General features: G+C 39.3%; 8 protein-coding genes across 10 annotated transcripts; 4 read left to right on the top strand and 4 right to left on the bottom strand.

Annotated features, from left to right (window-relative positions):
* The first annotated feature begins 364 nt into the window (after nucleotides 1-364).
* On the top strand, nucleotides 365-2879 carry LOC116925508 (ATP-dependent RNA helicase DDX24). Its single transcript, XM_045171252.1, has 5 exons — nucleotides 365-558; nucleotides 622-957; nucleotides 1028-1635; nucleotides 1699-2299; nucleotides 2368-2879. The coding sequence occupies exons 1-5, from the start codon at nucleotides 553-555 to the stop codon at nucleotides 2800-2802; spliced, it is 1986 nt and encodes a 661-aa protein (XP_045027187.1). The 5' UTR covers nucleotides 365-552; the 3' UTR covers nucleotides 2803-2879.
* On the bottom strand, nucleotides 2871-5856 carry LOC116925517 (alpha-(1,6)-fucosyltransferase). 3 transcript variants are annotated; one of them, XM_032932219.2, is made up of 7 exons: nucleotides 5479-5856; nucleotides 4715-5298; nucleotides 4480-4645; nucleotides 4219-4405; nucleotides 3913-4150; nucleotides 3679-3855; nucleotides 2871-3615 (listed from the first exon to the last, which is right to left on the bottom strand). In XM_032932219.2, the coding sequence occupies exons 1-7, from the start codon at nucleotides 5482-5484 to the stop codon at nucleotides 3141-3143; spliced, it is 1833 nt and encodes a 610-aa protein (XP_032788110.2). In that variant the 5' UTR covers nucleotides 5485-5856; the 3' UTR covers nucleotides 2871-3140. The 3 variants fall into 3 exon arrangements, with proteins under 3 accessions (XP_032788110.2, XP_045027197.1, XP_045027192.1); XM_045171262.1 differs by having other exon boundaries at nucleotides 4715-5394; nucleotides 5479-5855; XM_045171257.1 differs by having other exon boundaries at nucleotides 5497-5855.
* A 715-nt stretch (nucleotides 5857-6571) lies between these two features.
* Nucleotides 6572-10636, bottom strand: LOC116925499 (phospholipid transfer protein C2CD2L). Its single transcript, XM_032932197.2, has 16 exons — nucleotides 10007-10636; nucleotides 9820-9918; nucleotides 9566-9745; nucleotides 9286-9492; nucleotides 9130-9214; nucleotides 8953-9061; nucleotides 8697-8886; nucleotides 8558-8636; nucleotides 8421-8486; nucleotides 8236-8354; nucleotides 8054-8165; nucleotides 7822-7995; nucleotides 7609-7762; nucleotides 7431-7538; nucleotides 7197-7349; nucleotides 6572-7089 (listed from the first exon to the last, which is right to left on the bottom strand). Exons 1-16 carry the CDS (start codon nucleotides 10502-10504, stop codon nucleotides 7035-7037), a joined length of 2388 nt encoding a protein of 795 aa, XP_032788088.2. The 5' UTR covers nucleotides 10505-10636; the 3' UTR covers nucleotides 6572-7034.
* A 1718-nt stretch (nucleotides 10637-12354) lies between these two features.
* On the top strand, nucleotides 12355-16803 carry LOC116925473 (serine/threonine-protein phosphatase 4 regulatory subunit 3). The gene is given in 10 exon segments (XM_032932183.2): nucleotides 12355-12840; nucleotides 12899-13053; nucleotides 13119-13262; nucleotides 13320-13697; nucleotides 13779-13856; nucleotides 13923-14213; nucleotides 14215-14692; nucleotides 14760-15048; nucleotides 15121-15478; nucleotides 15556-16803. Coding segments are annotated over 10 exon segments (2490 nt in total). The 5' UTR covers nucleotides 12355-12698; the 3' UTR covers nucleotides 15733-16803.
* Nucleotides 16804-16866: 63 nt separating this feature from the next.
* Nucleotides 16867-17597, bottom strand: LOC116925550 (cytochrome c oxidase assembly protein COX20, mitochondrial-like). Its single transcript, XM_045171292.1, is given in 4 exon segments — nucleotides 16867-17068; nucleotides 17070-17150; nucleotides 17213-17385; nucleotides 17455-17597. Coding segments are annotated over 4 exon segments (336 nt in total). The 5' UTR covers nucleotides 17488-17597; the 3' UTR covers nucleotides 16867-17019.
* Nucleotides 17598-17925: 328 nt separating this feature from the next.
* On the bottom strand, nucleotides 17926-18834 carry LOC116925544 (proteasome subunit beta type-2). The gene is made up of 3 exons (XM_032932254.2): nucleotides 18643-18834; nucleotides 18351-18544; nucleotides 17926-18280 (listed from the first exon to the last, which is right to left on the bottom strand). The coding sequence occupies exons 1-3, from the start codon at nucleotides 18731-18733 to the stop codon at nucleotides 17960-17962; spliced, it is 606 nt and encodes a 201-aa protein (XP_032788145.2). The 5' UTR covers nucleotides 18734-18834; the 3' UTR covers nucleotides 17926-17959.
* Nucleotides 18835-19393: 559 nt separating this feature from the next.
* Nucleotides 19394-22425, top strand: LOC116925536 (microtubule-associated protein RP/EB family member 1). The gene is given in 6 exon segments (XM_045171304.1): nucleotides 19394-19465; nucleotides 19467-19554; nucleotides 19715-19821; nucleotides 20260-20571; nucleotides 21110-21356; nucleotides 21731-22425. Coding segments are annotated over 6 exon segments (1176 nt in total). The 3' UTR covers nucleotides 22081-22425.
* A 477-nt stretch (nucleotides 22426-22902) lies between these two features.
* On the top strand, nucleotides 22903-25452 carry LOC116925527 (guanine nucleotide-binding protein-like 3 homolog). The gene is made up of 9 exons (XM_032932229.2): nucleotides 22903-23061; nucleotides 23174-23743; nucleotides 23812-24060; nucleotides 24129-24216; nucleotides 24280-24460; nucleotides 24527-24669; nucleotides 24740-25025; nucleotides 25088-25265; nucleotides 25347-25452. The coding sequence occupies exons 1-9, from the start codon at nucleotides 23046-23048 to the stop codon at nucleotides 25409-25411; spliced, it is 1776 nt and encodes a 591-aa protein (XP_032788120.1). The 5' UTR covers nucleotides 22903-23045; the 3' UTR covers nucleotides 25412-25452.
* The last annotated feature ends 235 nt before the right edge of the window (nucleotides 25453-25687 follow it).

Below are 25687 nucleotides of genomic sequence, written 5' to 3'. Positions count from 1 at the left end.
TAAAATTGACGAACTGATGTTTTTTTTAATTAAAAATTTGAGTTTGAACAGTTGATTTTGAATTTTTAAGATTTAATGATTAAAATTTTTCCATGGTCCACATGGTCTAAGATTAGATGGTCAAACTACTTCGGTCGGCCGGCGTCACTTTTCGCGAACCCGACTTTTTACACGGTGTGCTTAGGGTCGCTCCCTCCGATAGTGCTGCAGCCATCCGGAAACCTGATGCACTACCATACAAAAGGGTATTCTTTCCCAGTCAAAATCCGCTTGGTGCAGCACTTTCGGAGGGAGCGAGGTTCACGAAAAGTGACGTGGGGCGTGGCTTATTTACAGGCGTTTTACGTGGAGTTCTCAAACCATCTAATCTGACACTACCTTAGCCGCAAACGCAAAGAGCCAAAGACAAGCAAATAATGGCAATGCTACTTGAAATTAGATGTCTAAAGTTGTCTGCTGTCCTGTTAACGAAAGCTCGCACGTGGTGTTTGAAGTCGAATTATTGTTGTTAGTACAGAACTCCGACCCCGACCATATTCCCGAGTCACCACGATGAAGGTATATATTTTAAATTCAGGATTTTTAACTGCATCTGTCTGAATGTATTGTGACATTTTGTAGGGAATACCAAAAAAGAAACTGAAAAAGAATCATGAAAGCAGAGATGAAAGCAATGTAGCAAACAATGAAGCAAACAATGAAGAAAACAATGAAGAAAACAATGAAGAAAACAATGAAGAAAGCAATGAAGAAAGCAATGATGAAAACATTGATGAAAACAAGGATGAAGACAAGGATGAAGACAAGGATGAAGACAAGGATGAAGACAAGGATGAAAACAAGGATGAGCCATTTGAAATAACACCAGATATGGTCATTTGGAAAGCCATGTTCCTTCCAGATGAAATTGTCAGAGCTGTTTGGGAGCTTGGTTTTAAGAATCCTACTGCCATCCAGGTATTTTGAAAGAATTATTGTGAGTAAGAGTTTTTGCCTCTTTTGAGCTGGCTTTTTTTTTTATATATAGCTTGCCTGTTTACCAGCAGCAATGAAAGGCAGAAAAGATGTTGTAGGAGCAGCAGAAACAGGATCAGGAAAAACATTGGCTTTTGGTATTCCTATACTTAATGGCATCCTAAAAGATAAACAGTTTGAACTGAAAAAGATGAAACAGAAAGAAGAAGCTGATGACATGACAGATAGTGATGATGAAAATGGAAATGGTGATGAAGAACCAAATGCTGATAAAAAAGAAGTGTCTAGTGATGAAGATCTGGCTGATAACACTGAAGAAATAGGAGAAATGGAGGATTTTGGAGGAGGAATTGGGTGTGTAAGAGTAATTGATGTAGCAGAGCTAAGCTCTCAGAAAACCAAAGTAGTCAAAGGACAAAAGAAATTGCGTGCATTGATCATTACGCCCACACGGGAACTGGCCGTTCAGATTGAAAAGCATTTAAAAGCTGTTGCAAAGTACACTGACATAACAATTTGCCTCGTTATTGGCGGCATGGCAGCGCCTAAACAAGAACGGATTTTAAGGAAAGGACCTGACATTGTGATTGGAACTCCTGGCCGACTATGGGAAATGATTGAGGGGGGTAATTCTCATCTGTCCCAAGTCAATGATATTCGGTTTGTTAATCCATGAATTTTATAGTCGATAAAACTATCATTAATTTCTCTACCGTATTCCAGGTATCTTGCCTTGGACGAAACTGATCGTCTTTTAGAGAAAGGCCATTTTGCTGAAGTTCGTACATTACTTGAACACATCAACAAAGACGAATCAAAGAAACGTTGGAGACAAAATTTTGTTTTTTCCGCAACACTGACTTTAACACATGATTTGCCTAACCGATTGGGTAACATCAAATCTAGAAAGAAGAAAGAAGATGTAAAACTTGATAAGCTGCTTAGTTTGGTCGGCGTCCGGCCTAAAGCCAAAGTAGTTGACCTAACGACTCAAGTCAGATCGCTTAAACCCGCGTCTCTGTCAGAAATGAAGGTGTTTTCGGCAACCGTCGAAGACAAGGATTATTACCTTTACTACTTCTTGCGACACAACCCGGGTCGTACGTTGGTATTTTGCAATTCAATTAATAACGTTCGCCGACTCACATCAGTGTTTACCCTGCTCGAAACGAACCCCCTTCCGTTGCACGCGCAAATGCATCAAAAACAAAGACTCAAGCATCTGGAGCGCTTTTCGAGTTTAGATAACGCCCTGTTGATTGCCACAGACGTCGCCGCTAGAGGACTTGACATTCCTCATGTACAACATGTAGTCCACTTTCAAGTAATATTTCAGTTATGCATTGGAAAAAGAAAAAAACGTTATCTTTCAATCACTTTTCGCCTGAATAGGTCCCACGAACATCAGAAAACTATGTTCATCGCAGTGGACGTACAGCTCGAGCCTCTCGCGAAGGATTAAGTTTGATTCTAATTGAACCGGAAGAAGCCACATTATATCGCAAGCTTTGTGTCAACTTGAAGAAAGACAAGACGGACCTTCCCGATTACAACGTTGACATGCGATTATTTTCTGCTATCAAGCAGCGGGTAAATCTTGCAAAGGCTATTGAGTCATTGGAACACAGAACCAAACGAGAGCGGTCAGATAAGAGTTGGATGAAGCAAATGGCAGAAGAAGCCGATTTACTACTTTCTGATAGTGATAATGATTCGGATAGTGGTAGTGCTGCCCAAAACCATTCTCAGCTTTTAACCGAGTTAAAGATGAAACGCAAAGAGCTGAGTAAGCTTATCGCAAGACCGTTGAAACGCACAGCCAACTAATTGCTGTAACGCTAATAAATATTGCTACCTTCCACTGTTCGCAATTGACACAAATAATAATAAAATAATTAAATCTTGTGGATATATATTCAGCAGAACAGCACCCTGTACAAGAAATGCACTGTGCAATGTCAATTATAATTCCGAATTTCTTAGAAGCTGTGCAGGAGGTATGTAACCGGCAGCACTGAAGCTGTGGGCGGAAAGCGCTGGAAACCAAACTTAAATTACCTTGGTGATTGTGACTTTTACACATTTCTATCTGGTTTACAAATCTGATGGAATTCGACGCATGTTATTCAACAAGGTCTTATTAAACTAAGGCAGGCAAACATTTCTCATGCAGCGACAGCAACCTCGCTGTAAACGGGGAAATCAACGATGTTGTACTTGTCCACGGCTTTGAAAGAAGGATACAGTCCTGATTGCTTGGTTCGCTCATTGATACCCTTGGAATAGCCGTCCCAGTGGTTACCAGCTATTCCTAATACGTCACCTACTTCCATGGAAATCTCGCCAGTACGATGTCCCTTGTGCGAGTAAATTGCTGTTTGCTGATGAGGCCCTTGCCCACCGTAGTAATAAATGTCATCTAAAGACTTAAATTTGCTTGAAGCATCGGGATGAAGTGTTTGCATTATCTCATAAGCCAGCCGACAAACTTGAGACGAGAATGTGCAAACCAGATGGTCACTATGGGCAAGCATGTGTATGTCGACCAGGATGCCTCGTAGGGACGAATCCGTGTAGCGGGTTGCTACGGCCGCACCTTTTGCTATGGACACGTCACCAAGAAATTCGTAATCGGGATATCTATAAGAGAAGCATAACAATGGCTGGAAATCCATTGGGGAAAGAGTTATGAACTGAACTTACTTTTTCTTTGCTTCTGGGAGAACTGATGGATCATCTGAAGCCAAGTACACCCGCCGTACGGGAACTTTCTCTTTCATTTCCAGCTTGTTAAAAAAATCAGCCACGAATAACATATACTCGTCAATGGAATGAAATGCAGCCTCAGTTCCAACCTTATCAGTTCGCCGGACATGGACCCTGAAAGTAAAGTACATAAAAAAATGTGTTTACTAGATTCCAAACCGAGTGTCTTACCCAACTACAGGCATCTTAAAGTTCATTTTTTCTTTGGCTTGATCTAGCATCTTTTGAGTCTCCGGTTGATATCTCAAAAGGTACTTCATGAACTGACCGATCCACCAGACTTGAGGGTCGCCATGCAGACGGATCATCCGATCCGATAAGTCTCGGGGAATCGCTAAAGGCAAGAACGGGGGTCGAGGAGACAACATATCCACTATGGGCAATTCAATCACCTGAGTTTCATTTGTTCCTAAAACACCAGCAGGCAATGACAAATGATTCTTTAAACAATTATGATTACGAACAAAGCTTTTTCACCTGGCCAATTACTCCTGTCCAAGCCAGAAGGGTCGGTGCAAGTGTCACTTAGAGGCAAAAAAACTTTTTCCCATCCGCCACGGTGATATCGCCATTTCTTGGAGTTCAATATTAGAGTCCTTTTAGTGGCATATGCCATAATGAAACAATATGCGGCATGGTGGATTTGGCAGCCATATCCACAACTCTATAATACAAAAAATTTAAAAAAATGTCTTATGTCACCAGACGAAAACAACTTTAAGAAAGTCATTTGTAGACCTTGTTAAGATTACAGACTAATTTTCTAGCCTTGGAACAGTCAACTGGGTTTTGAAGGTAATGCAAGCGTCTCTGAACCAAGTCAGACAAGGCACGTGACTCCGTAGTTCTCCAGGCATCATGGCCTTCCATGCTGCTAAGCTCTTGTAAGTCATTCAAAAGAACTCTGTGGAAAAAAAAATCTATTAAAATACCAGAAACAAAACAAACAAATAAATAATTTATCCAACATTACATTTCATGTTCTTTTCCTGAGTTCAAAATTTCTTGAATCAAACTTGCTAGTTCAGGTGCATTTTGATCATGCCCCTTCTTTTTCAGCTTTTCCAATTCTTGTTGCACAAAATACCAAATCTCTTGAACACCTCTGTATATTGCTCGTCGCTTCACTTCATATTCTTTGCTAGGACCATCAGTCAACTTTTTCTCAAGACCCCCAAAACTAATGGGTACCCTGATCTTGTCTTCTAATGTGGACCGCAATCTTTCAACAACATTTTCATTGATTTTACCTGACTGGGCTTCATGACTAAAGTTTGTCAATATCCACTGGAGTTCTTGATTTCTCACTTTAAGACTTTCAAGTTCACTCACTGCTTTTGAAAGCCGTTGAAGCACATCATTACTAACTTCACTCTGCTGATTATTCAACAATGGCCTTGTCAAAAGAATCAAGGCTATAACCCAAAAGAAGAAAAGAATTATGGCAGCTTGGGCCAAAATTTTGTTGGAGCTACGTAAATTCATTGCCATTTTGATATCACTTTGTGTGGCCCGGTGTGATTTGAATTCAGAGCAGTTGAACTGGACGATTTCGCCCTAGAGAAAGTAAAGAACATGATCACAATAATTCTTCATAGGGAGATCCATGTTTTTTTTCATTAAATATTAATGAAGTTTGAATTCTGCAGTCTGCTAAAATGAGACCAAAAGTTTTTGAAACAAAAAGATTTATAAAGGAAAGAGGGACATATACAAACTGATTTAATCCCGACATACTTGCATGTTTTGATTTACCTTCGCGTCTCGTAAAGTGATCCATAAATCACGAAACCAAAGAACTTGTCAAAATGAACCATGGGCTACATGAACTCTTGCCATTATTGCGCGCAGAAACCAATAACCGGGCAACAACTCTTATGAAATGGTCCAATCAATGTTGACGAAAAACATAGCCTCAGACAAAACGTTAAAAAGAAGAACAAGTCGACAAGTGAAGTCGTGAATTCAACAAAAATATCGGCAACGAGGGCATCAAGAAAATTTCTGAATATTAGAGGTATTCCTCATGCTATCCGTAATTTCCTACGTCAAAACTTGAAATATTAAAAGGCTTAAACAAATGCAACTTCGTCCCATTTCCAGCCCTTTGCTTCAACTGACCAATGACAATATAAGGCCGTTTAGCATGGCCTGCCATCTATCTAAAAAAAGCTTTTCAGCAGCACAGGATTTTAGCTTAGTTAATCCAGCTTTCCTTAAAGTGAAAAACAAAACAGCAAGAGGTAAAAAATTTTGCGAGTTTCACATAATTTTTTAAATATTAAACGTGCTAGTCATGTTGACGTGCCTGATTCCCATACACAATAATAAGTGGTGAAAATATCACACCACGTCAAGTGAAGAAAACTAAGTTTGGTTTATGATTAAGCATTAAATTCTAGAGTTTTAAAAAATTGCTAATCGTTCTATTTCCTCATGCAGCCAATACAAATAATATTCCTTTCATTTTAATTCTTATCGTAATAAAAAAGAACATAAAAAATTTACTTGCTGTTTTTACCGCTTGGGGCAGGTAAGCACAGGTGACGTATCAGCATATTTTCCGTATAATTACGTATAATTAGATATACATATATTTTTCTTCCCCCCCTTTTTTATTTTTATTTTGTACTTGAATTACTTGTACTGTACCGTAGTTATCAACTTACCTGAACAACACACGCTACAGTGATTACTGAAGCGCTCTTTCCGTTGCAAGTACAACCATCTAGGAATGATTGGTTGCCGGAAAAGTGAAAATGCATTTAAGAAATTATATTAGAGCTCAAATAGATCCCTGGTGCAAGACCCAATAAAGCTTTACGATGGGTTTCCTGTGGAGTTTTCCACCTATGGATGTATTGACTTATTTTCTCGCTGTCGCGCTGTCCAATTCGTTGATATTCTACCCAACCTGGAGGAGAGTGGTATCGAAAACGTATACTCCATGTAGTAAGCCGACGAGCCACGGATGAGACTTTTTAAAATTACGATAGCACGCAGCAAGTTTACAGGAACAGACATGGCGATTTATTAGTAAATGAATGATTTTAATGAAGATTTAATTGGGGTTGAATGATATCAACCTCAATAAATGTTAAGAATCTTATTTTGAAGTTAGGGTGAGCTTTAAAAATGGCAGCAAACATTCAGGACATGAAAACGTGTTCAAAAGCTTTCTAATGGGCTAGTAGGGCCTTCATACATCTACCATGTATAAACGGCAAAAGTTCTGTCCAATTAGGGAAAAATTTCCCCATCCTTCTTAAAGATTGGGTAACAAAGTGCGATGCTTAATTGCGCCGGAGTTTTCGATCAGGAACCCCCGGTGTGTCCTCGACGTATTCCCTGAAAACAAAGTATTATAGTACATCCATATGGCTAAAACTCATTGATGAGTCATTCGGTTTCAAACTGCTTGTTGAAATTATCAATGGAAACATTTTGTTACTTACAATTCCATAAAATGGACCGTAGAATTAGGGCACAAAGTTTCCACTTTGACGTGGCAAGGTTTATGGCAACGCAATAGGCAGTCTCGGCATTCGTAACCCTGTTTGCCTGGACGCCTTGCCAACGGCGTTTCACACACTTGACATACAGTTCCGCTATGCAAAGCAATTCGATAAAACAGTACAGATGATGAGGAACGATAAGCACATATTGCCCTTTAACACAATCAAATTTACCCTGTAAGATGTTTTGCAACAAATACGTGGTCGCTGAAGATGTGTAATTTCATGCCTTTCTTCTTCCACTTTCGTTTTTCAGCTAGAGCCATGGGGATCAAGTAGTGTCTATTACATAAAATGATTTGAGATTACTATGCCACGAGCAACGAGGATTTTATGACAAAAAAGGAAATACTTTTTAACCCCATTATCTGTTGATTCCAGGACAAGAGTTGATGCTTCGTCAAGGTAAGTTCGTGTTGAAGCATTACTTATAGCCGACACTTCACTCAAACTAGACCGTGTTGAGTCAATTTCCCCGCTAAGACCAGGAACAGCAAGCAGTTGCCCTACGAGATGCATGAGATATAGATATAAAAATTTTGGGGGCAAAATTATAAAGACGTACCGGATCGGCCTCGATCAGCCGAAACCGAGCGAATGAGCGGGTCATCTCGGTTAAGAGAGTCATCCCGTCCTGGTGTTCCAGGGTCTACAGATCTCGACCGGTTTTTGGAGCGGCTAAGACGTTCTTTCAGAGTGCGGAAGAAAGAACGTCTTCGGGAACGACCTCGGTTACGATCTGTATTTAACAAAATGAACAATGAACATTTCACTCACACGTAACCGACAAATTATACCTTCATCTTTTGAGCTAAGCGATGAGGCCACGCTTCCCATCATCGGTGTATATTGGTTATCTGAATAGTAGTTATCCTTAAAAACTTCCGTACCTTCCGTAAAGGCTGCTTCCTTTCGAACGTTTTTGAGATTTTAAAAATCAAAAATTAAAGGCCAAAAAGGAACTGATTTTAATTTTTACTCTTGATCCAAGAAGAGGATTCAATCCTCGACGGGGGCTTGGTCGTCGCGCTTCCAGGTGTTTCGATGTAGTTGTCGCCGAGGTTGGTTTATCATTGAGTTCGTTGAAGACAATCATATCTGATTAGAGAAATGTTTTTGTCGTGAAATCTCTCCGGAAATGCAATTTTACTTTGGAGAATTTACCCGAATGTCGCTGTGTTGCACGATTGTAGGAATCTCTTCGCACTAGACGGCTCTCTGCATCCATAGCTACATAAAAGCGTCAGATGAAATAAAGTTGATCGATAATGATTTCACAATTATTATTAGGGAGGTACTACATGAAGTCATTTTGGTGGCTGAAGTGGCAACGGCTGAAGGTAGATTGTTGGGTACATCCATCCCATCAATGAAAAGAAACTTAATTTGGAAACGTTTTGTTTAGGAATATTATTGTGTCAACGGATTGATGGGTATTACCTCGACTGTTAGTGTTCCAGACACAGAATCATTCTCGTAAGGTCGCGATTGAAGTGGGATGATCTGACGTTGACTAGGATTCATCAGCAATTCTTCCATGCCAACAATTCCAAGTCCTAGGAAAGTGTTGCGATTTTTGTCACGATCATAAAGCTCAAACATGATTTCTTCCGTATTAGGACCCAGGTCACTGGAAAAAAAAAATCAATTGTGACTACTATTTCTTTTGAAAAGTGAAATTTCACAGCAAGTTTACAATAAGAAGTTTTCGTCCCAGAATGGATTTTCCGTTCCTTGCTTTACTGTCGTTTGGTGACGCTGGGGAGGGTCATCCATTTCAATTATGCTGTACAGTTGGTGAACACCTTTTAATGAAAATAAGCGAGAAAAATACAAAGGGATTCTGAAGCAAGCAAAAAAAAAATTATTGTACCTTTTTGGGAACCAAGATTGTTAGCTTTAACTATTTTGACCAATAATTTTTTGTCTTTTGAAGAGCGTCGTAGTCTAGTTTCCAACTGTAAAAGGAAAAGATAAGTGAATACTTTCTACTCATTCGCTTATTGGAAAATGTGTTTGAAAATGATACCATGCTATCGTAGTGGACAGGGAGAATGGGCTCAGATGGATTTATACTGGGCACAAATCGCGGTGTATCAGGATATCGGGACGAATGCAATTGATTGGTGGCGGCACGCAAAGCGGCTGTCACCATTTCAATTATGATATCTTGAACGAGCTGCTCGTCGCTGTTGATACTTGCAATTGTTTCGTCCTTAATTATCGATACTCTGACCTGAATTATCAGGAAATAAAGGAAACCATAGATAAATATAGGATACAGGCATTTAATGGAATTTCAAATTTACGTCTGGCCAGCCATCGAATTTGATTGCAACAGATCCATCACGGAAATCAGCTGAGGCATTTAAACGACCGCGGAGCCGCTCAACATGAAGACGGTAGTCGGATATGGTTTGATGATCACGTTGTTCACGTTTAGCTCGAACTAGAATATTAAAACGTGCTTCAAAATCACCGGTGATAGTCTGCAAAAAAACAAAAGAAGGGCGTCAAAACACCTTTTAATTATAAAGAGGAAGGTGAATTGTCAAAAATTTACAGCTCGTTCATTGGGAGTTAGCTCGCAAAATACATTGTTCAATCGTGGGGGAAGATCATCTAGAAACAAAATCTGTTGAATTTCCACAGAGACTCCAGTCTATAGGAATTTAGAACAAATGGAAACAAAGATGGAAGTCAATAATTAATTATTTCTGCATTTAGGAAATTTCAAAAGACGGGTTTACTTCGATTTCGGATTGCTTAGTCTGGTTGTTGAGTGATTCCTTCCATGATGTAGTTAAGTCACTTAGAATTTGAGGCTTCGCGTACACAAAGCTCAAGCAGTTAGTGACCCATTTGACGCAATCCGAGTTAGAACCTGTTACTGAAGGCACATCTGGATGTTGATCGGCTTCGGATTTCGAAACGCTCTTGGCTCTAACAAGTTTTGGAAGAGCAGGGGGAGGATGTGATTTGAGAGTATTGATGAAACGCTCAGTATTGCTAATGTTGGGTTTCTCAACTGGTGCTGAAACTACTGCAGCAGACAATGGGGGAACTGTAGAATTTAATGCATGGGTCTCCTTTGGAGGATCTAATAGCAGTCTGGAATACACGAACTTTCCAACAATTGTCAAAATGGTACCGAATATAATCCAGCCAAGTAAGAGTATTGCAAGTGTTTCCATTGCGCTAGCCCCCGGATGGAAAGTGCAGATCAAATCATCCAAGCGATCGGCCATATCTCAGCCCATTGTCATGGACTTGAAACTGGCCTATAAAACCAACACTGATCAGGGAAACGTTGAATGAACTTCTAAGAAGAATCGCGACTGAGGTGCACACACAGCTACGATCACACGTACTTGGAAATCTGCTGGCCAGAGTTGAAAAGCTAAAAATACATGGTAGCCTTGCTGGTTCATCACGGGCTAATAATAGATTCCCTGCACCTATCCGATACATGTGCGATAATCAACTGTACTCGAAAAAATAAGTACCCCAAACCTACATACGTTGCCTGCAACATATACATTGCTTGAACATTTACCGTGTACGGCAACGCCAAGCGTGAAATAAGGGGAGGGGAAAATCCAGTCAAATAAATCTCTGGAAATTGTACTGAACGCAGAAGGAAGGCTTTCGGGATTGCTAAATTCGCCATACTGCTTTGTACAGGAATTTGTTATGAAATATAAATATTGAAAAATCAAGTTGAAAAAAGGGAAATATTTTGATTTCAAAAGAAACCTTCCTAATTGTTCTTCTTCTATACTACTGTTATTACTTTGCAGAAGAAGTTGAAACAGGGCAACGACGGGAAGCCATCGATTTCAGCCGCGGCATTCAACTAGAAATCTTACCGGAAGAGGAAGCAGGCAGTCTTTCCGGGCTAGCCATAATGCAATGCATTTGAGATCTATTTCTTTTTAATGGTTTGACAATAAGCGTTTAGGTATTCAACCTATGATAGTTATAGTTTATGAGCACTCCCTGTTCAACGTAGGCTTCGATATTTCTTAGTCCCTCTCATAATAAATTTGTTTAATGAATAAGACGATAGAGAATATTTATAACAAACAAATAAAGAAAAATCTAATTTTTCGTCGAATTACAGCAATAGTTTTCACGAACGTTTTCACAGCCATTGCAAAGAATACTTTTTCATGGCGAGTTCCATAAGCCAATATCTAGCTATTGTGGTACGAGGTCGTACGAGGTAAAGATTTCAATTATGTTGTACATTATCGCTTTTGTTTTTATTTTATGTCTTGTGACAACGTAAAATTGAAATCTCCATAAAAAGACACTATAGCTACCTGAAAAATCTAAAACTATTTTTATCCAACAACCCAAACAAAGCCAAAAAATTCTACCCTTAAATATTTTCCAAACTGGAAATCGAACGTAACTGTTTTTTTCATTTGATAGTAACAATACAAGACAAGGTACATATAAATGTCGAAGTTGTCGACGTGATGTTTAAAATAAAGTACGTGATGCTTTTTGCTTTTTCTTTGTTTACTAAGTTAACTAGCACATATCCTCAAATGTATTACTATCTAATGATAAAGTTTTTCTGTTCGTTATTATCCTACTTGCCAGTTGCCACGTTACGACGTCCACATAACAGACATACACATACAACGAGTACCTATCCCATATAGTAGACATATGCAAATATTTGGCAGGCGTTTATCAGGGCAACGTAAACAAGAAAAAATTAACTTACTTGTAAATGATGTTCTAGAAAATATGATGCTGTAGATATTCTGAAATAACTATGACTTTCCGTTTTAAAAATGATTCATCTGAATGCATTCTTCGGTCTGTCTGATGATCAAAAGTTGGCGCGCAAACAACAAAAGCGCCACCGTCACAGATGAACACAATGAAAGCTTTAAAAATGTTCTTTTTTTGACCCAAATTACCTTAGTAAAAGCCAACAAGCAAAATTTTTAGGTTCAAAAATACAATAATTTTTTGTTTTCAGCCTTAAAAGAACTGTTAATTTTAAAAAATAATTATAATTCAGTTCATGGCTTCATGCTTTCTGCTGTATCGGTCGACTCGTCGCGAAACTGTTGTAGGCGCTGGACTGGGCTAGGTAGACCCCTGTACAGTAGCAAGCCCGTGACTTTGCACCGGGAGTCCCCGTTGGTTTATCAAACATGGCGGTTTTGATGTTGTTGACTTGACGCTAGCGTCCCGCTTTCCTTGACTTTTTGTAAATCGGCGCGATAGTTTCCGAATTGAGTGGATTATATGACACATTCAGTCTAGTGACGAAGGTTGAGAGTTTTTCGTACTATTTTCTACTTTGTTCAGCTGCAAGTGTGGTGTCGGGGCGTGCTTTTTGATAAGCATTGACAACCGACCGACAAAAAGCTGTTGTGTGTTTGAAGATTCGCGTAGCAAAGTCAAAGACTAGACAAGATGACTGATACACGAAGGAGAGTAAAGTTGTATGCGCTGAATGCGGAAAGGCAGTGGGATGACAGAGGCACTGGTCATGTCACATCTTCTTATGTTGAGAGGCTAAAAGGGGTTTCACTCCTAGTCAGAGGTGAAGTTGATGGTATGAGTATTTTCATAGGTTATGTTTTTGTATATGTAATAAAAATTTAAATATTTAGGTTCTTTGCTTCTTGAATCCAAAATCCAGCCTGATACAGCCTACCAGAAACAGCAAGAAACATTGATAGTGTGGTCTGAAGGCGAAAACTTCGACTTGGCACTTAGCTTCCAAGAAAAAGTTGGTTGTGATGAAATATGGGAGAAAATCTGTCAGGTAAGCTTTAATCGTAAAATAGTATGAAACACCAAACATAGGTAATATTGATTTATTTGCTTCAGGTACAAGGCAAAGATCCATCGGTAGATATCACCCAAGATTTTGTTGAGGAATCGGAAGATGAGAGGTTTGAAGACATGTCTGACACAGCCCCACCTGTGGAATTGCCACCCTGTGAACTCAACAAACTAGAAACTATAAATGAGGTTAAGATTTATTACTCTATGTATTAAAATTTGTTATGCTAACAATGGCCTTTTTAGTTGATTGCAAGCTGTCTATCCTCAGCTGTAAGACGAGAAAAATTATCTACTGCTCTTGAAATGGAAGGCTACATTCGTAAACTGTTGAACCTGTTCCACATCTGTGAAGATCTAGAGAACCTTGAGGGTCTAAATCATCTATTTGAAGTTTTCAAGAACATCTTCCTCCTCAACAAGAATGCGCTGTTTGAAGTTATGTTTGCCGAAGACACAATTTTTGATGTTGTTGGCTGTCTCGAGTACGACCCCAATGCTAAAATCCGGAAGAAACACCGTGACTATCTGAGACAGATGGCGAAATTTAAAGAAGTAATCCCAATTACTAACCCAGAGCTATTAGCCAAGATCCATCAGACATACAGAGTGCAGTACATTCAGGTAAGTTGTTCTCTTATTCTTTTGCATTCCAATATAGTTTATCTTAATTATTTATGGATTCGCTGTTTCTTGTGAAATTAGGATGTGGTCTTGCCAACTCCTTCGGTATTCGAAGAAAATATGTTGTCGACGCTTTCTAGCTTCATATTTTTTAACAAGGTAGTAAAATTTTCTATTTGTGGCAGTTTGGATACCTAAACAGTAAAAACGATTCCCGCTCTGTAGGTTGAAATTGTCAGCCTCATACAAGACGATGAAAAGTTTTTAAACGAGTTGTTCAGTCATTTGACGGACGAGACCATGGAGATCAGCAAGCGTCGGGACTTGGTTCTTTTCCTTAAAGAGTTCTGTACTTTTTCACAAACGCTACAGCCACAGAGCCGGGAAACCTTTTTCAAAACCCTAGCCAGTCTTGGCATCCTTCCGGCGCTGGAAATCACATTAGGCGTTGACGATTTAGCCACGAAGTCGGCCTCCATTGACATTTTATCATACATCGTTGAATTCTCACCCTTCGATGGTTCGTGACTACATGCTGCAGCAGGCCAACAGCACTGAAGATGAAAACTTACTCCTGAACATCATCATAGAGCAGATGATGTGTGATTCTGATCCGGAATTGGGTGGCGCTGTTCAACTCAGTGGCATTTTACGATTGCTTATTGACCCAGAAAATATGTTGGCTTCCATCAACAAATCAGAAAAGGCCGATTTTCTTAATTTCTTCTACAAGCACAGCATGCACGTGCTAGTTAATCCGCTATTATCGAACACAACTGGTGACCGCCCGACAAAGGAGGATTACCCCACCGTCCAACTGCTGGGACTTATCCTTGAACTGCTATCCTTTTGTGTTGAGCACCACACGTACCACATTAAGAACTATATCCTCAATCGCGATCTCCTTCGACGTATCTTGGTCCTAATGAGGTCGAGGCATACTTTTCTCGTCCTCAGTGCTCTTCGTTTCTTGCGAAAAATTATATCGCTTAAAGGTAACTCCTCACAAATTACAGCTTTGGAACTCATAAAATAACCAGTTGAAAAAAACAATGTTTGCAGATGAATTCTACAATCGCTATATCGTGAAAAGCAATCTGCTGTCACCAGTCGTCGATGCCTTCTTGCGCAACAACGGCCGATACAATCTTCTTGATTCAGCCATTCTTGAACTATTCGAATTTATTAAGATAGAAGACATTAAATCATTGTGCGTTTATGTGGTTGATACCTTTGGCAAGGCGCTGGATAAGGTCGAGTACGTCCAGACCTTCAAATGTCTTAGGCTACGGTACGATCAACAGCAAGACAGAATAGGCGAAAGAGAACGGACCACGTCAGCGCTTGACAGGTAAATTTGTTAATGAAAAAAAAACGAAAGTGTTAGTTGTAACTCACACCGTGCATCTTCCATTGAATTTAGTGTCCCGTCCCTGTTAAGAACCACCCGATTCCGACGCGACCCACGTCAACTAGAGGAAGAGGAAGAAATCTGGTTCAACTCTGAAGAAGACGAAGGTGAAGATGGGGCAGACGCCGTAACTCCTTCCCAAACGTCACCGGTGTCCCAAGTACAGGCAGTCGGTCTTATAACGTCTCCCACATCGCCCATCGCCAAGGCTAACTTGATATCAACAAAAGCGAATCATGGCGGTGGCTCAAACAGTCCCATTATCGGTGCATCCTCTAATGGCGGCAGCTCTTCACCTTCGACGTCGTCCCCTACGACATCTCCCGTTCCTCCGTCAACAGATGTCCAATCGCCTTCAACTTTAAAGAAGGTAACGCTGTGTACCGCGGATTCATGTAAAGTCGATTGTTCAAATGTTTTGTTTTTGTTTTTCTCGATGGAATTTAGGCGCTAGTTGATTACGATGGTGACTCCGAAGAAGAAGAAGAAACAGGTCCGGTTTCTGGGGAAGTGGAGGGAATCGAGCCCAAAAAGGACAATGATACTATTCTCCCTGTTGTTTCTCCTGTTGACGGCGAAGATGACGATGTGGAATCACCGAACAAACGCGCCAAATTGACCTGAGCTACTCGTCCAACTCTTAATTTTAATCCTTTATTAGCTCGACTTTCATCTCTCTTTCACTTTCCCCTCTCCTTGTCCTGCTAGCCCCTAAAGGTTTATGATTTGCGGGCGTTCCCATTGGGAGTGACTTGACGAGGCGGTAGTTTCAGTGCATTTGGGGGGTTAGACGGGGGAGAAGAGCAGCAAAGAAGTGGTAAAGAGTACATCCTCGAGCTCTCTTTATTTTTATTTTTTTTTTTTCCATTATTTGTTCGATGAAGAGAGAAAACAGTGTAGCATAGATGCAACATCGACAAAAAGAGATGTATCAATGTGTTTTCGGACCAATATGAACGTGTGCGCATCGCATGGAATGTAGTAGACGAGAATCAAATGATTTAAGAGCAAATGCGGTCATTTGTGGTGTTGCTCAGTGATGTGCTACCGAAAAAGCTTGCTGCTCTGTACATTTTTTCCTTTACTGTTATTTGATAGACTAGATGGTTGCATCTTGACGTCCGGCGTCCTCTCATCTCTCCCCGCTTAGATCCTTTCTTTCCATTAGCTTTGCTCGATGACGCCGGCACCTGACGACAGCTGCTCCTTTCAAACATAAACCTACTCTCCCCATATATTATCTATCTTTCACACACATACATCCCACCTTCCACTATCCCAAGATACCAATTGCTGTATATTGTATGTTAAGCCATACAGTTATAGCCGCACAACCTTTTTAGGGAAACTGCTGCTGCTGCTCTTCTTTCTCCTTTTTAATATAAGTTAGACTGGACTTGTTCATGTGACACTGCTGGATTGACGATCATGCGGACTCTCCTAATTGTTTCAACAGTTTACTCGTGGTCTCTTCTTGTCTCCTATCCTCTCCCTCAAACGTAACCTCTTCACATTGTTTTCTGATTGTTGTCCTTCCTCTTCCCACCAACCTTATAATCTTCATTATTTTCGTGCGTTTCCCTAAAAAGGCAGGATTGTGTGCGGTCCTTCCTCCTGAAAACTGTACTGTAATCGCGATTGTAAGATGTAATCGTATCGCGCGGTTTTTATAAAGAAACTTCACGGTCTGACTAATTTTCTGCTTTTTTTTCAACCATTCAACACAAATCTATTCATTCCAAGTGAATGCTAGATAACTTTGAAAGAAAAAATTGAAGAATTTTATTTCATTAGAAAACTAATTTTCAGACTTTTTAGCTAGACTCAAGTATCCTGAATTTCTTACATCAATAAACTAACAAACAGTCATTTAGTAGCAGTGGGTATTAATGCACACATTGTGATCAAGGTTCAGCTTTTTTCTAGGGGTCTCCTTGGAACCTGGAGATCATTTTCAGTTCTCCCTTCCTTGTTCTTTCATGGCTGTTTGAAGCATCGTCATGTTGAATTTTTTTTGTGACCATCTATATCTGCAATAGACCCTAGACACCCAAGGGTTAGGCACATCTTTGAAACATTGTGTAAGCAATAACTGAGGTACTACCAGTATGACAAGGTGATCCCAGCAAATGAAAGGACTGCTGTGTTGCAGGCCTGTCTCACTTTACTTGTGAACAAAAAGTATGTAAGCCCACTGGCAAGTCCACCACCAATTCCATTTAGAAATGAACTCCTAAAACAAGGTATACTACCTAGATCTCTCCCAAGAATGGTGGCCTAAACAAAATGTGTTAGAAACTATACCGAAATGTTTTACAAATACTATAACATGACTATAACACTTACTTTAATTTCTGTATCTTCGTTAGATGAAGACATTGCTGTGAAAAAGTAACTAAGACGATTACCAATGACATAACTACATGAACGTGCATACAAAACAACATGAAAGTGTAGCCAAATGAGAGGAGAATTTTAAATTACCAGTAAGTTTGTCCCTAATGAGATGAGATATCAGGTCGAAGTCAAACAGTTTATATGCTTTTCGTCTGCAACGCTATAACTTGATGCGTGTATGGAGTATGGTTGGGCAACGGCAGTCCCATCATTTTTTTTATTAAACGTAACACATTATACACCTAATTATAAGTTTTCAACAAAACCTACAAGGAAGTTATAGTAGACTTTTGAAGATAAAATACTTTTCACATGACTAAACCTTCTTCCCAAACAAACTGCTTGTTATTTTTGCTTTATCGCATAATGAAAGATGATAAATCACCGAAACTTTTAATAAAAGATTTCTCGACGAATGTATTTAAACAAGTTCAAGACGTTTATTATTGACTGTCTAGGCAGTCAAATTCTGGGATTTTATGACATTCAAAGCCCGAATTCCATTTTTATCCAATACTTTAACTTGAAAATTTGGAAGGTTGATAATAAGGCGCTTTTGGATTTCCGCAACGCACTTCTTCAGGATATCGTATGCTTCTTCTTCCGTCAGATCTGGACGGTAATAACGATCCATAATGCCAATGCTAAACATGCCTCCATATCCATGAGTGGCAAATGGAGTTTTTATCATAGATGCCAGGTAATCCATCCAGTAAAGTTCTGGACCTGTTCTCTCACTGTAGCCAGCCAGAAGAAAGTTCACCATATAAGGGGACTAAATGGAAAGAATACAATCAAATGAATATTTTGAAAATATTTGAGAAAGTTTATGTCTATATCTATACTCTGCTGCGAAGAGAGTCAGCCAAGTTTCGACGTGTGAAGTTAGCAGCAGCAGGAGGTGAAAGCTCGTAACCATTTCTCATTTTATAGAGTTGGATATTTTTCTCAATGTATTCAGCAAACTGGGTAGTATCACCAGACTCCCCTGTCACTGCCATCAATAATCTATCCGACAATTTAAACATTTTGTCTTCATCTGCAAAACAAAATACAATAGTAAAAATGTAGTTTTATTTCAATCATGATAAAGTAAGCAAATCGTCAATATCTATCACATCTACCAAAAAAACGAACCTTGTTTATTGACAAGAATGCTATGAGCATTTGTCATATCTGACGCCAAAATGACAAAGTCATTGCAAGAAATACCTAAAACACACTCCATATTAATGTGACTGTAAAACACTACGATAATATGAAAAACTTCAGTCTGATCAGTGCAGTAAATGCCGAAGTTTTTCGGAAAGTGCAATGTCAGTTTTCATTCCCGACAGTGTTGCTACTTGCTAAAAAAAAAAAAGAAACTAAATCAAGAATGTTGTTTAAAAATTAATCTTGGTCAAGTAGGAAAGTTTAGAAAAATCACGGTTTTTATATGCTATTACAATTATATTAGTGAAACGATTTAATAACGTAGAGTAAATTTGGCAAACAGTTTGTAAAAAAGAATTCATTTTTCGTGCAAGCTCACCGGTGAGCGTTGACGGTCTGCCACTCACGCATTACAAGAGTTACCTTAAAAGATTTTGTAGTTGTTGAAGCTTTCAAATTAGGTATGTAAAACTACATTAACTTGTTTGTTGAAAACCTTATGTTGTCGAAATTTGATGGATTTCAATAGTAGTTTTCCTTGTTTAAGAAATCATAACGGCAAAATTATCCATTGCCTTAGGGTGAAATTTTATCGGATTAGGATCCCTGCCCTGGCTGTGGGGCTGGGCTCAAGCAAAACTACCTTTTATGGCTTCTCACTAGCAGCAAACTCATCATAAAATTTTTGTTCTGTGTTATCATTTCATTTTTTTGTATTTTTTTCAGCATAACCATGGCTGTGAATGTATATTCAACCAGCGTAACAACAGAGAATCTTAGCAGGCATGATATGTTGGCCTGGGTTCAATGATTGCCTCATGTCAAATCTAACAAAGATTGAGGAAATGTGCACTGGAGCTGCATACTGCCAATTTATGGATATGCTTTTTCCAGGTAGTATTTATTATTCCTTCATTATTAAGCTTGCTTCATTCCACAAGAACTTAAAGGCAAAGTATGCCACACCTTCAAAGTTAAATGATACCAAGCAGTTGACTGATGCTTTGATTCTTTTTTTGTTTGTTTGTTTGGTTGGCCTCTACTGGGCTTGCAGGTTCAATGATGGTGAAGAAAGTCAAATATAAAACAAACCTTGAGCATGAATACATCCAGAACTTCAAACTTCTTCAAGGATCCTTTAAAAAAATGAATGTGGACAAGGTATGCCATCCTTTAATAGTTGCCCATTATTTTTTGTCTCCTTGGTCTAGTGGTCCAAGAATAAGTGTGCATTTCTAAAGCCAACCAGATGCCGCAGAAACCATAAGCTAATGTTGACAATTCAAGTTGGTACTTCAAACAGTTTCATTTATTAGAAAAGGTATTATCCTATCTTGGGAGAGCAGCGTCGGCGTGATTGTTGTTAGTTTGGCCCTAACAATTCTCCTAGCGAACGCAAACTTAAACACTTTATAGTTTTTCAAATTGTAGGACACCTAGACCTATGGCACCTTTAGATTTATATGGAAGAATTTTCCACTTCTTTTCCTGTATCATATTTTGCTGTTTCTTTTCATTTGGTCTTTTAATCCTAGTTAGTTAGTTGGTTTGCTGAAAGATAAAACAAAACAAAACAACATCCCTATCTGTCGCTCACAGATTATCCCTGTGGACAAGTTAATCAAGGGTCGCTTCCAGGACAACTTTGAATTTCTTCAATGGTTCAAGAAATTCTTTGACGCCAACTACGATGGTTCACCCTATGATGCCGTTGAAGCTCGCGGTGGCGAAGTTTTGGGTCTTGGGCCAGCAACGCAAGGTGGATCCCAGTCTCATTTGGGAGGATCGGGTCGGCACTCGCCGTCTACGGGGTCTTACTCGCGGCAGGCTTACAACAAGCCTGCCCCTCACAGAACTGGTATAGCACAAGAAATGGTTTTTCATATCAAAAGATCCCCGTTGGCATCTTTTGTTCTAGTCTGGCTACTATTCTGTATACGTAGAATGGTGTTTGGTATTTAGTATTCGGTTCTTTTATGCACCACCTTACCTCTCGCCACTTTAATCTACATCGTCTTGTTGTTTTATGCTGTATTTCTTCGCACTGAAATTAGTGGTTGTGTCAAGCTTGAAGTCCCCGTAAATCACTGGCGGTCAAAATGCTCAAGGTTTCCCCGTCTAATTACATAGTAGAGGAACCGTAGATTGCGCTTATTTCTTGCAGACATGTATTCGAAAACACGTTAACTGCTACGGCAATGTGGCAGTACTCTTTAAGGGTTAAATACGATTTTTTTTTATTTGTTTGTTTGTTTTTTTATTTTATTTATTTATTTTTTTTTTTTTTTTGCGGATGTGTGCCTCATTTTTTTTAACTTTTTTCTTGTTATTAATTTTTTTTCCTACTGGTATGACTTTGTCCACTAGTCGTAGCGCTTAGTGGCCGGCCTTACATTTGCCATATTTCTGTCCTCTACCATTCTCTTGTTTATTTTGCGTGTCCTATCAGATCATCCCGATCGACAAGTTGGTGAAAGGTCGATTTCAAGATAATTTCGAGTTCGTCCAGTGGTTTAAGAAATTCTTTGACGCCAATTACCAAGGGCAGGACATGGATGGGTACAACGCTCTAGAGGTTCGCGGAGGCGAGCAATTGGGCTGGGGAACCGGAGCCAACGCTCCGCGTTCAACTCACCCACCAATTACCCCTGCTACCGCCCCTCGGGCCCCTCCTCAAGCGCTGGCCAGACCACAGGGTACCATTAACCTCATCTTGCTTCCCCCTATTCTTCAACTGCTTCCTCTGCTTTTCATCAGCATTTTGACTGTTGATTTCTGTTTCATGTTGCTTGATGTGTTATGCTGCTCAGAATTGCTTCCTAATAGCGTTCTTTCCACTTCACTTACGCATCAATATTTTTAAATGTTGGGGTCACTTATCTTTTGACTACCATAAATCCTCTCATATTATCTCGTACATTGCCTCCTACTCACAGGATTTATAGTTGCAAGAGATATTTCCTTGAGGATTTTGGTTGTTCGTAGAAAAGTGTTTTCCACAAAAAACATTCTATTGCTTTTAATTCGTTTACGTAACTTAATTTTATTTTTTCCGATTTGTGGTCAATAGCTGCTCGGCCTGCTCCACCTAGAAATAATTCGACCCCAGCCTCCAACGTGAGTAATGCAGGCAGAGGTGGTATAAGTGCGGGAATGAACGCTGCTGGGAAGATGCACGAAGCTAAAATTGAAGATTTGAATTCTCAAATTATGGAAATGAAATTGACGCTAGAAGGGATGGAAAAAGAGCGTGATTTCTATTTCGGAAAACTTCGTGATATCGAGCTGCTATGCCAAGACATCACTCAAGAGGATAATCCGATCATTCAGAAGATTTTGGCAAAGCTATATGCTACTGAAGATGGTTTTGCAGCTCCTGAAGAAGTCGAAGGCGTCCCGCCCCCGGAAGAAGAATATTGATTCAAATTTGTTTTGTTTTTTTTTTTTTTTTGCTATTCTCTCTCTCCTCCCCCTTTGTCACCTACCAAGTAATTACTTTTCTTTTGCACCTTTTCACGACTTAAAGTAAAAATCCCATTCTTTTATCTAAAGGCGATTATTACATTATGGTGATGTTTGAATCGTTTCGTTTTCGACTCTTTCTGCCTACTTGAGATTCACAATAAAACACCTGCTCGCGTTTGCGTTTTCAACAATTGCGTAGCAGGGCAACGGCTATTAATGTACTGCATGTATTGGCGAAAGTTGACATTCTGTGGAGGAGTATGGTCAGTAGGGAATAAACCAGTTTCTTTACTTGTTCAATTATTGGGTATTCAAATTATTCACAACCAACTACTTACTGTTTAACAATGTAAATGACCGGAGTTGGTAAGCTTGGTTCACAAATGGTTATGCTATTTGCGTACCGGAAACATGAGATCATTGGTTGTTAAAACCAGTAAAATAACCGTTAGTGGTTACGGTAGATAGCTATCAACTAAATTTCCTACTTTGGTTTTAATGTTCTTGAGAAAAACTGGTTCTGGTTGACGTCACGACAAATTTCTGCCGACTACCCAACCCAACGTACCCAGTTGTAATTTTTATTCTACACCAAGTCACCAAGAGTTAACAGTTAACAGATTACAATGATTAAATGAAAGAATTAATAGAAAACCAGCTATCGAAACTTAAACTTAAGAAAACTGCTCAATCCAAAGCTTTAATTTCAATTCTTCAATGCTTCAAACAGAGTAATAGAATACTATTACTCTGCTTCAAAGTTCAAACTCAAAGTCAAAGTGATCCAAATCAGAAGAGGCTTCCTATATCGACTGTCAAAGTTTCCGATTCCCAGCAGACGCTCCCTATCCCTTTCTTTTCAGTGTTTTACTTGACCACGTGTGCTGTTAAACGTTCGTCACCAAGCAAGCCGTTTAGAAATGAAGAAACAATTACGTATGTTATTGATTATTCTTGTTTTTTATATACCTTCTACACTCGATAATATTAAACAAGCTAATTGCCCATCATTGACTTACTTGTTTTCCTCTTGCCTAATTATCTCTAGGAGCGAAAAGTCATCGATTGCCTCTCAGGAGGAAATATACCATCCTTAAAAAGATAAAAGAACACAAGAGAAAAGTCAATCGAGATTTGAGAAGAAATCCAGAGAAGAAACGTAAACCTCGTACAGATCGTGGAGTGCCAAATTCGTGTCCCTTCAAAGAAGAAATCCTTCTTGATATGGAGAAACTTAAACAGCTTAAGGAAAGGGAGCAAGAAGCTAAAAGGGCAGAAATACTTGCCAAAAGAAAACAACTGAGAGAGGCTAAACTTAATGGAAATAGATCTTTAGGAAACCTTGAAACCTTGGCCAAAGATGCAGAGAAGCGTGATGCCATGTTTCAAAAGAAAAACAATGAAGCTGCAGAAGTTTCAAAGCAAAATAGTGATGCTTTGCATGACAATTCAGCCAAGGCCTTTTACAAAGAATTTCGTAAAGTTATTGAAGCTGCTGATGTGATTCTGGAAGTTTTGGATGCAAGAGATCCTATTGGAACTCGCTGTAAAACAGTAGAGCAAGCAGTACTTGACGCAGGAGCCAACAAAAGGCTGGTTCTCCTTCTAAACAAAGCAGGTACATCCATATTGTATATTGGTATAGTTTGATAAACCTATTCATTTTTTATGCTAACTCATTATTAGATTTGGTTCCTAAAGAAAATTTAACACAGTGGTTAAAGTATTTGAGAAATGAGCTTCCTGCAATTGCTTTCAAAGCCAGCACTCAAATGCAATCTACGAAACTTGGGCGCGGCCGCAATAAATTTCTTAAAAGCAGTCAGCCTGAAATCCAAACTTCCAACTGTTTGGGAGCAGACACCCTGATGACCCTTTTGGGAAATTACGCTCGTAATAAAGGAATCAAAACAGCCATCCGAGTGGGGGTAGTTGGTAAATTTCGATTTGGTTCCATAGCGCGAATAGGACTTGTGTCTTATGTTTTATTTATCTCAATTTAGGTTTACCCAATGTTGGTAAAAGCAGCATTATTAACAGCTTGAAGCGTAGCAAATCTTGCAATGTTGGAGCCGTGCCCGGTGTTACCAAGTTAGATGTCAAAAATAATTTTTCATTTGTAACTTAATTTTTATCCTTTAATTATTAAATTAGGATGATGCAGGAAGTTGCCCTTGACTCCAAAATTATGCTACTAGACAGTCCTGGCATTGTGATGGCCACAGGTGATGCATCTGATACGACGATCGCTCTTCGAAATGCGCTACGTATTGATAGCCTTGAAGATGCCATAGCACCAGTCGAAGTTATCCTAAAACGAACAGGAAAAGAATACGTAATGCTGTACATTTTCTAACGCCTAGTCAATTCATTCTTATCGTATTCAATCTGTTTTGAGCAGATGATGCTTCAGTATAATCTGAGTAATTTTGAAACAACACAAGAATTTCTTTGCATTCTTGCCAAGCGAACCGGGCAGTTGAGAAAGGGAGCCGTTCCAGATGTCTTCGGAGCTGCAAAGAAAATTCTTCACGAGTGGAACACGTATGTTATTTACTTTGTCCCCGATTTTTTTTTTACTTTTAAGTTAATGTGATTGCCATATCGTTTGAAGCGGAAAGATCAAGTATTTCACTTGCCCCCCGGAGACTTTTTCTCCGACTACCCATATTGCTGCTTCTATTGTTGCTGACATGGCTAAAGAGTTCTCCCTGGATGATGCCGATTTTAATCAAAAAGAGACGCACGATATTGAGCAACTACCGTCTGTTAAACCATCGACTACTGTAGCTATTGAGACAATGGGTTTCTTTGAAGGAAAACCAGAATCCCAGGATGACGTGTCGATGATGGAATGTGACGATAACGAGAAAGTATCAACAAATGGGAAAGACAATGAGGTACAATTTATCTGGTCATCTGCTATTTACATTTCTACCATATTATATAAATTTCCGTTTAGACAACACAAGTTAAAATCGGAAATTCGAAGCCAGTCGTTGGAACTAAAGATCGTCTGAAGAAAAGTGTCGTTTTTCAGAAAAAAAGCAATCCTGAACTTCTTTTGCCCGGCAACCAACGGTCGAATAAGGCCAAGAGATTGCAAATGAAAAAGGCTAAGAAGGATCAAGCTCGACGAGGTAATTGAAATCTAGACACTTCATTTTTAGACGGATGTTGTGTGTAAGTATTTACATTTTTCGTACTTGAAATTTTTATAGAAAAAGTTGGTGAGAAGCTGGCTTCAGATATGGAAGTTGCCTTTAGCGGTCTTGGAGCCAATTAATTGTTTCGCATTTTGTAACAATAAAACTGACATTATGACGAGCTCTATTATTATTCAGAATTCTTATTAACAAGCCTGTGGTTACCGTTCACATTGAGTTGGCTGTCTACTTTTTGATTTCATTATGGAGTAACGAACGTTTTCAAAGATTCTTGATTTTCCAATGGCTTTTAAGCCATTTTTTTTTCCATTGTCCCCACTTTTAACGACAACAGATTGCTTTCAAGGTGATGTGAATGAACTCGTGAGAAAAAAATCCCTACGTAAACATCTTCT

Source organism: Daphnia magna, linkage group LG1 (assembly GCF_020631705.1).
Source record: "Daphnia magna isolate NIES linkage group LG1, ASM2063170v1.1, whole genome shotgun sequence".
Taxonomy (NCBI): domain Eukaryota; kingdom Metazoa; phylum Arthropoda; class Branchiopoda; order Diplostraca; family Daphniidae; genus Daphnia; species Daphnia magna.
Note: the sequence above shows the minus strand (reverse complement) of the source record. Positions and strands in the feature narration are given on the sequence as shown.